Source organism: Pan paniscus, chromosome 19 (genome assembly GCF_029289425.2).
Source record: "Pan paniscus chromosome 19, NHGRI_mPanPan1-v2.0_pri, whole genome shotgun sequence".
Classification (NCBI taxonomy): Eukaryota; Metazoa; Chordata; class Mammalia; order Primates; family Hominidae; genus Pan; species Pan paniscus.
In genome coordinates this window covers 99196529-99210331 of record NC_073268.2, presented here as the reverse complement: position 1 = coordinate 99210331, position 13803 = coordinate 99196529, and the positions used below count along the sequence as shown (strand labels likewise).

The 13803-nt window shown below is 56.6% G+C and overlaps 1 protein-coding gene across 1 annotated transcript in view; it reads left to right on the top strand.

The window, feature by feature from the left end:
• The window catches only part of RAB40B (RAB40B, member RAS oncogene family), a 45462-nt gene extending 31659 nt beyond the window's left edge, over positions 1-13803 (top strand). Inside the window, exons 2-6 of the mRNA XM_055101064.2 lie at positions 6219-6279; positions 9840-9900; positions 11236-11313; positions 12163-12385; positions 12742-13803. Of these exons, the coding sequence (XP_054957039.1) occupies positions 6219-6279; positions 9840-9900; positions 11236-11313; positions 12163-12385; positions 12742-13013 (695 nt within the window). The 3' untranslated portion in view covers positions 13014-13803. The remainder of the gene's footprint in view (positions 1-6218; positions 6280-9839; positions 9901-11235; positions 11314-12162; positions 12386-12741) is intronic.

Sequence of the window (13803 nt, the reverse complement as noted above, 5' to 3'; positions counted from 1 at the left end):
CCAGCCTGGCCAATATGGTAAAACCCAGTCTCTACTAAAAATACAAAAATGAGCCGGGCGTGGTGGTGGGTGCCTATAATCCCAGCTACTCAGGAGGCTGAGACAGGAGAATCCCTTGAACCCGGGAGGCGGAGGTTAGAGTGAGCTGAGATCGCGCCACTGCATTCCAGCCTGGGCGACAGAGTAAGACTCCGTCTCAAAAAAAAAAAAATCAGGAATTCTTTTACATTTATGAACACATTTTAAAGTTGTTTGGCCCTTGGCTGGGCATGGTGGCTCATGCCTATAATCCTAGCACTTTGGGAGGCCGAGGCAGGTGGATTACCTGAGGTCAGGAGTTCGCGACCAACCTGGATAACATGGTGAAACCCGGTCTCTACTAAAAATACACAAATTAGCTGGGCTTGGTGGCGTGTGCCTGTAATTCCAGCTACACGGGAGGCTGAGGCACGAGAATTGCTTGAACCCGGTGGGCGGAGGTTGCAGTGAGCGAGATCACGTCACTGCACTCCAGGCTGGGTGAGAGAGCGAGACTCTGTCTCAAAAAAAAAAAAAAAAAAAAAAAGATTGTTGGCCCTCAAGGACAGGACAAGAGGATACTTTCTAAGTCAGGGGACCCAGCCAAGCCCAGGCAGTGGATTAATCTCCAGAAGGACAAATATGAGCCTCTCAGCCTGTGGGGGTGAGTGTCCCTTCGTCTGGAGACAGACATATCAAAGCTGGAGTTATCTCTGCATTCGAAAATAGATTCCCAAGTGTATTCGTTCATTGCCTCGTGCCTGCCAAGGGAAAATAAATATTTCCAAAATTCTCTTTGAGGATTGCTATTATGGAGCAAATATGTATGTTCTTTTTTAATTTATTGTTTGTGTTTCACGCTCAGTGTGTTCATTGCTGACGGCTGCAGGACTTGGCACATGATGGTGCCTTCCCGAGAGCTTAGTAGGGTTTTAAAGGACTGTGAAGAGATTTTTGGTCGTCGCTCAAAGCGTAATTTCACAGGGCCTGAAGCTCCCGCGCTGGGGCTAGTAGAACTATCTAGTTGGAAGGCTCCAGAAAAGTGTTTTTGTCTCCTTTTAAGTTTTTTTTTAGAGACAGAGTCTCACTCTGTCACCCAGGCTGGAGTGCAGTGGCACGATCATAGTTGACTGCAGTCTCCAACTCCCGGGTTCAAGAGATCCTTCCACCTCAGCCTCCTGAGAAGCTGGGACGACAGGTGTGCACCACCATGATTGGCCAATTTTTTTATTTTTTATTTTTACTTTTTTGAGACGGAGTTTCGCTCTTGTTGCCCAGGCTGGAGTGAAATGGTGTGATCTCGGCTCACCACAACCTCCACCTCCCGGGTTCAAGCAATTCTCCTGCCTCAGCCTCCTGAGTAGCTGGGATTACAGGCACCTGCCACCACGCCTGGCTAATTTCGTATTTTTAGTAGAGACAAGGTTTCTCCATGTTGGTCAGGCTGCTCTCGAACTCCTGACCTCAGGTGATCCACCCCGCTCGGCCTCCCAAAGTGCTGGGATTACAGGCGTGAGCCACCGTGCCCAGGCCCTAATTTTTAAATTTTTTGTAGAGATGAGGTCTCACCATGTTGCCCAGGCTGGTTTCGAATTCCTGGGCTCAAGCGATCCTCTCACCTTAACCTCCCAAAGACCTGGGATTACAGGCGTGAGCCACCGTGCCTGGCTATTTTCCTTTCTGTGAAAGGACTATTTCCTTGATACTCACTTGGTCACCTGGGAAAACCGCAGCAGTGTGGTTTTGCTCTGAGAGCAATGGAGGCTACGCCGCGTGCCCCACGGTGGTGAGGTCAAGCTCCTGGTGCTAAGATGCTGATGGTAGCAGTGGCCCATCTAGAGTGGCTGCTGCCAAGATGCCGGCTGCAGCGGAGGCATGGCTGGGCCTCTCGATCCACGGATCAGGCAGCAGCTCCACCTTCCCTGCGTGCCGCGGCCCGCTGCCCTGGGGCAGCTCTAGACGCGGGCATCTCTGTGCTCTTGGAGGCCTGGGAAGGCCACCCCTGCCCCCTGCAGGCTTAGAAGTGCCTGCTCCAAATGCCTGGCCTCTCCTCACTCCCCGCGCCCGCTCCAGTCGTGGAGCACAGTTGGGGCTGAGCCCAGGTGCTACTGCAGACCATCCGGGTGGGTCCACACTTGGGGCAGCACTGACACGCCAGCCCCTGCCACCTCAGCCCCCTCGGGACTGGGCGCTGTTGAACATGGGAGGGAAGCTGAGGGAGGGCTGAGGGTGGCTCAGTGCTGGCCTGCAGGCGCCCCTTGGCATGAACAAGCTGGGTGCCATGAACAGCAGTGGGAGGCAGACAGACTTCTGGGTGGAAGGGGGCAGGTCCCTGGTGAAGCCACACCTTGAAGCTTCAAGGGGGCCTGGGGCCCGGGCTGCCAGTCCTGCGGACTGGAAGGAGGACTCAGTGCTTTTGTCAGAGGGGGCATGTGCATGCTGGTTGGGGTGGGCTGCCTGTGGACCAATCAGCGTGCACTTCCCCACCCTGAAGACCACAAAAACCCCAGACTCAGAGCAACGCGGACGTCGGGATGACCAGCTGCGGAGAGCTACCCTGTCTGCTGAGAGCTGAACACTTGTCAGGACGACCTGCCTGCAGAGAGAAGCCACCCACTGTGGGTCTCCCCTGAGCTGTTCTAACACTCAGTAAAGCTCCTCCTCGTCTCGCTCACCCTCCACTTGTCTGCGTACCTCATTCTTCCTGGATGCAGGACAATAATTCAGCAGCCACAGAGGTTTCCAGCCGGAAGAGCAACATCCCAAAGGCCCCATCAGTGCCCTGTCAGCGCCCATGCCAAGAAGAGAGAGACAGACGGTGCACTCAGCGTGCCCGCTGGGCTCGGTGGCAAACGTTTGGCCAGCTCAGGAAAGCCTCGTACTGGGTGGGTCAGAGGCCTGCTTGGCCGCTCTGTCTGAGCCTCATCACGGGGCAGGTGGCGTCTGCAAAGCGGGTGCTTCGGGCGTTCTCAGTGCTGCTGTATCTTTTGTCCTCTGAATCACTCTCCTCTGACGGGGGGAGTTTGCTCTGGTGTTGCTTGGTCTAATCTACCTGGTGGCGTGATGGGCAGTCTCTGTGGACAGAGTGTGGAGTTTAGCAGGAGACAGAGGAGGATGCGGGAAGCCTGGACTCCATGTCTCTGGGGCTCTGGTGGGGGCACCGCAGGAAGAGCCTCTGGAGTCCAGGAAGGGGGCAGGGCCCGGAGGAGGAAGCAGAGGGCAGGGGACAGGCTGGACACAGCAGCTGTGGGAGGGAGGGGTGCTCGGGATCTCATGGAAGGCGCTGCACAGGTGTGCTCAGATCAGGCAGGTGTGCCATGCACGTGCTCACGGCTGCATCAGTGGAAAGTGGAGGACAGAGGCCCAGAGCTGCTGCAACGCCCAGGCCTGCCTGAAGACGTGGGCGACCAGCTGTCCAAGCCGAGCGGGAGGCCACCGGTGGCACCGCCACTGCATACCTCGCTCTGCCCGACAGGAGACCAGGAACGCGGCACACTGCCTCCTGGGACGCAGGGGGGCTTGTGGCCAAGTCCAAGGGTTCTAGACCCTTCGAGGGGGCAGAAGCTGCTTGAGAACCGTGGCCTCCGCAGCCTCACATTTTTAGAGGAGCCTGTTTCTGGGCACTCACTGGCTACATCGCGGGCTTCTCTGGAAGGAGAGCTGCAGAGGCCGTGTGCTCCACGACGGTCTCCAGGGCGAGGTCTGGTACGAGCCTCGGCGCTGCTTCTCCCCTCGGCCTCTCGGCAGCACGCTTCCCTTTAGAATTCTGATTCCCTATTCAGCCATACTTGTCAAAGCACTCAACATCCGATCACAGCCGAGAGTGAGGCCAGGGCTTGTCTCTTGTAGGTTTAGTGCTTTGAGAGATACTCTCAAGTAAATCCTATACATGAAATAAATCAAGCAAATCCCATCATGTCTTGTTACTAAGCAGTTTGGGTTCCTGTGATTGTACGTGTCATCGTACCTGGTTTTAGGAAGGCAGTGCTCCTACCCGGCATTCTCCAGCCCCTTAACTCAAACCCTCTCTTTCCATGTTCTCAGTGACAGACCTGGTGCTCATCCGGAAGCGCTAGAAGTGAACACAGGAGATGTTTCCTAAAGAAGCAGAACACTGGTGTCTGGGGGGGATGGGGGCAGGGAAACATATTTTTCCCTTTAAAAATATTTATTGGCCGGGAGCAGCAGCTCATGCCTGTAATCCCAGCACTTTGGGAGGCCGAGACAAGTGGATCGCCTGAAGTCAGGAGTTCAAGACCAGCCTGACTGATATGATGAAACCCCATCTCTACTAAAAATACAAAAATTAGCCGGACGTGGCGGTGTATGCCTGTAATTCCAGCTACTCAGGAGGCTGAGGCAGGAGAATCACTTGAACTCAGGAGGCCGAGGTTGCAGTGAGCCAAGATTGCACCACTGCACTCCAGCCTGGGCAACAAGAGCGAAATTCCATCTCAAAAAAAAAAAAATGTATTGTGGCCAGGCATGGTGGCTCATGCCTGTAATCCCAGCACTTTGGGAGGCTGAAGTGGGAGGATCACTTGAGTCCAGGAGGTTGACCAGCCTGGGCAACACAGCAATGCCCTGTCAATTAGCCAGGTGCGGTGGCAGGTGTGGTGGCAGGTGCGGTGGCAGGTGCGGTGGCAGGTGTGGTGGCAGGTGCTGTGGCAGGTGTGGTGGCAGGTGCGGTGGCAGGTGCGGTGGCAGGTGTGGTGGCAGGTGCAGTGGTGTGCCTGTGAGCCCAGGAGGTAGAGGCTGCAGTCAGCTGTGATTGTGCTACTGTACTAGAGCCTGGGCGAGGGGGAGACCCTGTCTCAAAAAAGATTTTTTTTAAGTGTAGTTTTTTGTTGTTGTTGTTGTTGTTGTTGTTGTTGTTGTTTGTTTTGATACAGAGTCTCACTCTGTCGCCCAGGCTGGAGCACAGTGGCACAATCTCAGTTCACTGCAACCTCCGCCTCCCGGGTTCAAGCAATTCTCCTGCCTCAGCCTCCCTACTAGCTAGGATTCCAGGAGCCCGCCACCACACCCGGCTAATTTTTGAATTTTTAGTAGAGATGGGGTTTCATCATATTGGTCAGGCTGGTCTTGAATTCCTGACCTCAAGTGATCCACCCGCCTCAGCCTCCCAAAGTGCTGGGATGACAGGCGTCAGCCACCGCATCCAGCCCTTAATTGTAGCTTTTTATTTTAGTAGAAGTGTTCCAGCATGGTGGCTTATGCCTGTAATGCCAGCACTTTGGGAGGCTGAGCCGGGCAGATTGTGTGAACTTAGGCGTTTGAGACCAGCCTGGGAAACATAGCGAAACCCCATCTCTACAAAAAAATACAAAAATTTTCTGGCCCTAGTGGCACACGCCCGTAGTCCCGGCTACTCAGGGGACTGAGGTGGGAGGATCACTTGAGCCTGGGCTGTGGAGGCTGCAGTGAGCTGTGATCGTGCCACTGCACTCCAGCCAGGGCGGCAGAGAGAAACCCTGTCTCAAAAAAAAAAAAGAAGAAGAAAGGCATTCTCGGTTTTTTTTTTTTGTTTGTTTGTTTGTTTTTAACTTGAAAAAATAGAAATGTGGAAAGAAGGTTCCAGCCTACCTGTAATCTGCGCCCCAGAGGTGGCTGGGACGGGTGTGCAGTCCCGTGTCCCTGCACATGCGTGGTTCACATGCACATGTACACAGCTGAGAGCGGGCATCCCACGCAGCGTCACGTCTGTCTTTACTGTACTTTCCTAGGGTGATACTGGGGGACGCAGTCTCAGTGTCTGCAGAGCCGCTGCCTTAGCCCCGTTCCCTTGGAAACAGAGCTGAGTGGGAGCTCTCAGGCCTGCAGGCTTGGGGAGGAGTTGGGGAGGGAAGGACCAGCCCAGACGGGGGCACACCCAGTGGCCACAGCCCCGCGGCAAACCCACCGGCCTCCAGGTCACATGTAGGCCCTGCAGTGCCTGTCGGGGAGCCCCCTGGGCCAGGGTGATGCGAGCCTGACCCCCACAGAGGCCAAGGCGGCTGAGGACAGGAGGGGCCCGGGTGCGGGAGGGCGCAGGCAGGGCCCCTGTGAGCTTGGGCAGACACAGGGAGGGGGTCCCATCCGCCTGCCTTGTAAACCTGGAAGTTGCACTGATGAGAAACCCTTTTCTTCCCTGAACGTGAGACTTCCAGTGTCCTGTTAGCTGTAGCCTCAGGCCTAAGCTGTCTCTAACCCTTCCGTAGGCATCGACTACAAGACGACCACCATCCTGCTGGACGGGCGGCGGGTGAAGCTGCAGCTCTGGTGAGTCTGGAGGAGGTGCGAGCGTCCCGCACCCCCAGGGAGTAACCCCTCTGGCTGGCATAGCACCCCCTGTCAGCACAGCGCCCCGGGGAGCACCCCCAGCCCCACCACCGTCGGCACAGCGCCCCCGGGAACACCCTCCCCCCACCACCGTCGGCACAGCGCCCCCGGGAGCACCCTCCCCCCACCACCGTCGGCACAGCACCCCAGGGAGCACCCTCCCCCCACCACCATCGGCCCAGCACCCCGGGGAGCACCCTTCCCCCACCACCATCGGCACAGCGCCCCCGGGAACACCCTCCCACCACCACCGTCGGCACAGCACCCCAGGGAGCACCCTCCCCCCACCACCGTCGGCCCAGCACCCCGGGGAGCACCCTTCCCCCACCACCATCGGCACAGCGCCCCCGGGAGCACCCTCCCCCCACCACCGTCGGCATAGCACCCCAGGGAGCACCCTCACCCCACCACCGTCGGCACAGCGCCCCCGGGAACACCCTCCCACCACCACCGTCGGCACAGCACCCCGGGGAGCACCCTTCCCTCACCACCATCGGCACAGCACCCCAGGGAGCACCCTTCCCCCACCACCGTCGGCACAGCGCCCCCGGGGAACACCCTCCCACCACCACCGTCGGCACAGCGCCCCGGGGAGCACCCCCAGGCCCAGCTGCACCAGGGCTTCTCTGAAGGAGGTGGTGGTCCGGTTGTCTGGGCTCCCATCATCCAGAGTAGGGGACCCCAGAATGGACATAGCGCTGTGGCTGGGAATCGGCTTTTGGGGTCAGAACCTGTGGCCTGGTGTCTGTGGGAAGATGCCAAGAGGGGACCAATGCAGCGTGGTTGAGGCAGCCCGGGGCTCCTGGGTCCCCCACGCCTGGCTCAGTGATGCCACTGAGCACCCGGCAGGGAGCTCGGAGCATCCTGGTGCCAGCGGGGCTGTGGTCGGACCTGCGGGTGGAGGACCCAGACGTGGGGAGGTGAGGACTTGCTGGCCAGCCTGGGGCTGCTGGCTCTGCTCTCTCAGCTGTGAGAACCCCAGCTCCTCACCTTGGGGCAAGCCCGGGGCAACTCTCCCTCCCCCAGCACCCCCACCTTGGGGCCAGCTTGGAACACCTCTCCCTCCACCAGCTCTTGGCTTGGGATGGGGGGGCTCCTGCGGTTCCAGCTCTGGGGCGGTGGGGATGGGGGGCTCCTGCGGTGCCTCATCCTGGGGCTGCCTCCCTCTTGGGCGTCCTTCCTGCACTGCTGCCACTCCTGGGTGACCCTCGCCCGAGCCTCCTGGCCCTTCCTGCCTGCTGGGCCACCCCCGAGCCACGTGTGCCTCCAGCAGCTGGGACCCCCTTCTCTTACCTGTCCCCTTCCTACGCCTGCCCCGTCTAGTAGTGGCCAGTCCTGGGGAGCCTGTCTCCACAGTGTCCCCGAGCGCCCCGACCCTTCCTGCTGCACAGCTTCAGGCCTCCCGCCCCGTCTGCTCTCAGATCCCCACTCCCCCGGGGCCATGCCCTCACTGGGCTGGCGTTGGGGTTGCCGTCAGCCCCTGTCCTGCTCCCCACCCTCCGCCAGCTGGGCCTTTGCTGCCTCCTCCTGGCCCTGAGCCCTGCAGGTCCAGGACCTTGTTCTCAAGTCTCTCCCTCCCTCCCCGAGACCACTCCTTCCTGAGGGGCCAAGGCCACCCAAAGGCCGCACTCAGCCCCACGCCTGCCCCTGAGCTCAGTGCCTTCCTAAAGATCTGCTTGCATCAGGGCTGGCGCGTGCCCTCTCCCAGCTCCACCCCGGGTCTGGCTGCTCACCTTAGCGAACGCCTCCCTGACCCCGGCTGCCCAGTGGGCCGAACGGTCACCCTTACACTTTTCTCCCTCTCACCTCAGGAGTGAGATCCCAGGGGGCTTCTGCCAAGCTCAGAATCACCCCAGGCCCCAGCAGGACCCTGAGGCTGCTCTCATGTGGTGCCGGTGCCAGCTCTGTCCACACTGTCGTCTGAGCAAGGTCACACTCCCACCGTGGACCCCGGAGTGTGGACCCCAGAGTGTGGTCCTTCCTGGTGCCCACAACTGGGTCTTCTGCCTGCCCCCACCTGCCCTCACCTCCCTCCCCACACCCACTGGGGCTGGGGTTGGGCTCTGCTCTGCTCCTTCAGGGTGGCAGCGGCCCAGGAGGCCGGCACGTTGTCCCAGCTGAGGAGGGAGTGCTCCCACTTCACGATGGGGCACTCTGACAGCACGTGCTGGCCCTTCGGCCTCCCTGCGAAGCTGGCAGATTGACCTGGCCCGCTGCCTCCTCGACCATAGCTTTTGGGCAGCTCCCGCTGTGTGCAAAGCCTGAGCACCTGAGGTCCTGCTGAGGCTTGAATTCTAGATCAATTTGCTTCTCAGGAAATGAGGCACTCACTCCTAGGCTTTGGCAATGGCCAGTGTCGCTGGTCCCCTCTGGAGCCCCAGGCCCTTCTCTCTGGTGCTGAGGGTGGTCACCGACCACAGGTGCATGTAACACAAACAGCAAAACCATGCCGCGTCCCACCGCTCATCCGTGAGGCTGTGTCTCGTGTGCGGGGCCAGCCCCTGGCCCACTGGGGAACCTCCCACTGATGTAGGTGTGGTCGTTGCATGTGCAGACTCCGGGAAACAGCGCTGGCTGTCCCAGGACCGCCTCCTCTGGGAACTGATCCCTGGGGAGCACCCTTTCCACCCTCATTTGTTTCTTCTTTTTTTTTTTTTTTCTGAGACAGAGTCTCACTCTGTCTCCCAGGCTGGAGTGCAGTGGCACGATATCAGCTCACTGCAACCTCCGCCTGCCGGGCTCAAACAATTTTCCTGCCTCAGCCTTCCGAGTAGCTGGGACTACAGGAGCACACCACCATGTCCAGCTAATTTTTGTATTTTTAGTAGAGACGGGGTTTCACTATGTTGGCCAGGCTGGTCTCCAATTCCTGACCTCGGGTGATCCGCCTGCCTCGGTCTCCCAAAGCGCTGGGATTATCGGTGTGAGCCGCCAAGCCCGGCCTTTCATTTGTTTCTTGGAGCTCCGTTCTGGTCTTTGTGGGTCCCAGTACCTGCTGCGTGTGCCGTCATCTGAGAACTCAAGCCCTGCTTGCAGCTCACGCCAGGCAGTTCCCTGTATCCGTCCCCTCTTAGGGGCACACTGGAAGGGCTGACTCCATGTGAGCTCTTACAGTTGAACTGGAAGAGCAGGGATCCCACCGGCCTCTCTCCCCTGGTGTAGACCCACACTCCTTACTGCATAGATTTATCTTCAGATTCAACAAGTTTTTTAAAGCCTACATTGAATGTATTTAAATATCTGAGAATTATGTTAAAACCGTCACTATTTTTTCTAGTTTGACTTTTTAAATGACAGAGAAGAGCATGAGCCTGGGAGGACATCCCAACACCCGGATCCCGTCGGGGACATGGGACAGTTTTGTTGGGGTCTCACGCTGGCGGCGTGGTGGCTGCTGACTGGCGGGTGTGTGGTGCACTTGCTGTGGCTCTGAAGTTCCAGAACCTGTTGTCAGGAAGAAGCACTGGTTTATTCTTAATGGTCTCCAACATCTTTTCCAGGGATACTTCAGGCCAGGGAAGATTTTGTACCATATTCCGCTCCTACTCCCGGGGCGCACAGGTAACACAGCATCCCCCGAGCTGGGAGATCAAACCAACTTTGAATAATAACATTTACAATGCTTAACTTACCATCCTTTAATGGATGATTGGAGGACAAGGCGGTTAAGCTTACGTATAAATTGGTGCTGAGAGTCTAAAAACGTGCTGTAGAGTGGTTGGTTGTTTGAAAGACTTCATCAGTATTACGGATGTAAGCGTGCATTTACGGGACTGTGTGTGCATTTACACATGTGTGCAGGTACGTGCACTGTGTATGCATGCATCTGTGCATGAGTGCCTGTGCATGTGTGTGTGTGTACATGTGTGTGCAGGTACGTGCACTGTGCATGCGTCTGCATGAGTTCCTGTGCGTGTGTGTGCGCACGTGTGTGCACGTGTGTGCAGGTATGTGCAGTGTATGTGTGCATCTGGGCATGAGTGCCTGTGCGTGTGTGTGTACACGTGTGTGTAGGTACGTGCACTGTGTATGCATCTGTGCATGAGTGCCTGCATGTGCATGTATGTGTACACGTGTGCAGGTACTTGCACTGTGTATGCATGCATCTGCATGAGTGCCTGTGCGTGTGTTTACACGTGTGTGAAGGTACATGCCCTGTGTATGCGTGCATCTGTGCATGAGTGTCTGTGCGTGTGTGTGTGTACACGTGCGTGCAGGTACGTGCCCTGTGTATGAGTCTGTGCATGAGTGCCTGCTTGTGTGTGTAATGTGTACGTGTGTGCTTGCCTGTTTATGTGCATGCATGTGCACACATGAACTGCGTGTGTGCACTGTTTGTGCATCTGTGCATGAGTGCCTATGTGTATGTGTATGCAACATGTGTGCAGGTATGCACTGTGTGCGTCTGTGCATGAGTACATGTGTGTACACGTGTGCGGGTATGTGCACTGTCTGTGCATGAGTGCCTGCGTGTGTGTATGCAACATGTGTGCAGGTACGTGCACTGTGTGTGCGTGCATCTGTGCACGAGTGCCTGTGTGTGGGTGAGCTCTATGTGTATGTGCACGTGTATGCGTGCAATCCATCCAGATGAGTGGGCCACACTCCTCGAGAGGTGGCGATTACTGCGGTGCCCCTGCATCCTGTGTTCCTGGAGTGGCTCGTGGGTGTGAGTTCTAGTCCCCAGCTCACCGTGACATTTGAGGGTTTATCACTGAGCTTCTGAAATATCACTGAAAATGATCATAAAACTGCTACATTCAGTTGATAAATCAAAATTATGTACTTTGTGTTAAAATAAGGAAAGGGGTTATTTAGTTGTATGTCTTTGTGTGCATGGCCACAGCTGTGCCTGCATCTGTGTTCTGCGTGCTGAGCCTGTGACCTCTCCCCCAGGGTGTGATCCTGGTCTATGACATTGCGAACCGCTGGTCTTTTGACGGCATTGATCGATGGATTAAGGAGATCGATGAGGTATGTTGTAGAAATGCCACTGCCCAAGTTCCCTGTGGGCTTGGGAGGACGTCAGGCCAGGAATTAGGGCCGGGCCCTCCAGGGCTCATGGGTACCCATGGATCACAGGCCAGGGCACTGGATGGGGCTCCAGCAGGAAGGAGGGTGCCTCACCTCGGCACAGCACTGGATAGGGCTGGGCTCATGAGTGTAGCTACAATCACCAAAGCTCAGGAAGCTGGTCCAGACGAGACAAGCGTCCACGGCGTACCTCGGCTATGCGTGGGGCCAGGTTTGGCCTGCTTCACTCCCTGCTGTGGTCGGGCTGGGCTGACCAGCAGTGACCGGCGCTTGTGCCTGCTGGCACGCAGACCAGCCCGCCTGGCAATGGTGACATGGCGTGGTCACCACTAAGCCCACTGTATGAGTGTCCCAGGGCTGCTAGAACCGACGACCACACCCTGGGCGTCCCGAACAACAGAAATGCATTCTCTCACGGTTCTCAAAACCAAGGTGTCGGCAGGGCCGCTTCCCTACAGCCGCCTCTCCCAGCTCTCGGCGGTGCCAGCAACCCTGGGCCCTCCCTGGCTTGTGGCTGCACCGCTCCAGCCTCTGCCTTCGCCTCCTCCGAGTGTCTGTGTCTTCTCTTCTCCCAAGGACACCAGTCATTAGATGAGGGCCCTAATTCAGTGCGGCCGCACCGTAACTATTTACCTCTGAAAAGACGGTCTTTCCAAACGAGCTCTCATGCTGAGGTTCTGGGTGGACATGAACTCGTAGGGGGTTCCTCGACCCAGAGCACCCACACTACGACGACAACAAAATCTCACTCAAGTAACCCATGCTCCTCGCCTTTCTCCTGCCCGCTAGCATGCCCCCGGAGTCCCCAAGATCCTGGTGGGGAACCGCCTGCACCTGGCGTTCAAGCGGCAGGTGCCCACGGAGCAGGCCCAGGCCTACGCCGAGCGCCTGGGCGTGACCTTCTTTGAGGTCAGCCCTCTGTGCAATTTCAACATCACAGAGTCGTTCACGGAGCTGGCCAGGATCGTGCTGCTGCGGCATGGGATGGACCGGCTCTGGCGGCCGAGCAAGGGTAGGCCCAGGGGCTATTCCAGGGGCCACCTCTGCCCTCCAGATGCCGAGGTGGTTCAGCGGCCCCCTGGATAAGTGTCTGCCTCCCGGGACCCGTCTCAAGGCCACTGTGTCCGTTCTCAGAGCAAGGCATTTGAGAGAAGTAATGACTACAGCTTTGTCAGAAAGCTCATGAGGGAGCTCCTGGGATCTGTACGTGGGCAGAGGGGACGTCGCGGCAGGGCTTGCTGCATGTACAAGCCAGGGCCACGGGTGTCCGAGCCTTGGGAAGGCGGGAGAACAGGTGTGGGCACCACCCCTCATTCCCAGCCCAGGTGGGGACATCCACTAAGCACGGTTTATCTTTTCTCTCCCAAGTGCTGAGCTTGCAAGACCTCTGCTGCCGGGCGGTCGTGTCCTGCACGCCGGTGCACCTGGTGGACAAGCTCCCGCTCCCCATTGCCTTAAGAAGCCACCTCAAGTCCTTCTCGATGGCCAACGGCCTGAATGCCAGGATGATGCACGGCGGTTCCTACTCCCTCACCACCAGCTCCACCCACAAAAGGAGCAGCCTCCGCAAAGTGAAGCTCGTCCGCCCCCCCCAGAGCCCCCCCAAAAACTGCACCAGAAACAGCTGCAAAATTTCTTAAGGAAGGCACTGAAAGAAACACGGCGGAATCTCTCCAGGAGAAGCTCGGCGTTACCCCTGGCAGCTGGCGGATGCATCTCAGATCCCGGTTCCTCTCGGCGAATGCTGCTTGCGAATGTGTGCGACGCCTTCCGTGTGATGGAAACACACTACACCGTCGGACTTCGAATTTCTACGTGGATGTGCATGAAGCTCTTGTTTTCGATGTGTGTTTGTAAAGGGAAAATTAGTACTCTGCTCGACTCTTGGTAACATGAAATTCTGAATGTTACTTTATCATGATTGCACTGCAACTTTTTCCTTAAAAGAACTGCTTTTGTAAGAACGGTGATATTGGAGTGATTAGTATAAATTCAATGAAATTTGAGAAGCAATGGCAGCGGGATAATTTACTGTCACTGATATTACGAGAGGGGTCTTTTTGTAAACCTCCTTTTCAATGTCAAAGCACCAATTTATAAAACGCTGCAGATGTAGAGGTTATGTGCAACTGATCTGTCCAGTTTGTGTATGAAATGGATTTGATAAAGTTTTTGCTAGTTATTTACTACATTTTGGGATTAATAAGTGATTTATATGCATATTTTTCTGTAAATCTACAGTTTTTTGTACAAGATATTCTACAAGTTATGAAGCTAAGGGAAGAAAATGCCAAAGATACCTCTAGTTATGTTGAACACAGCCAGCGCAGTTTCGACAGGTCAAGGAAGAGCTGTTTCAGTAAAGAATGAAGTGAAAACACTTACTTAGGAAAATGTTTCTCAACAATAAAATGTATAGTTGTTTCTCTC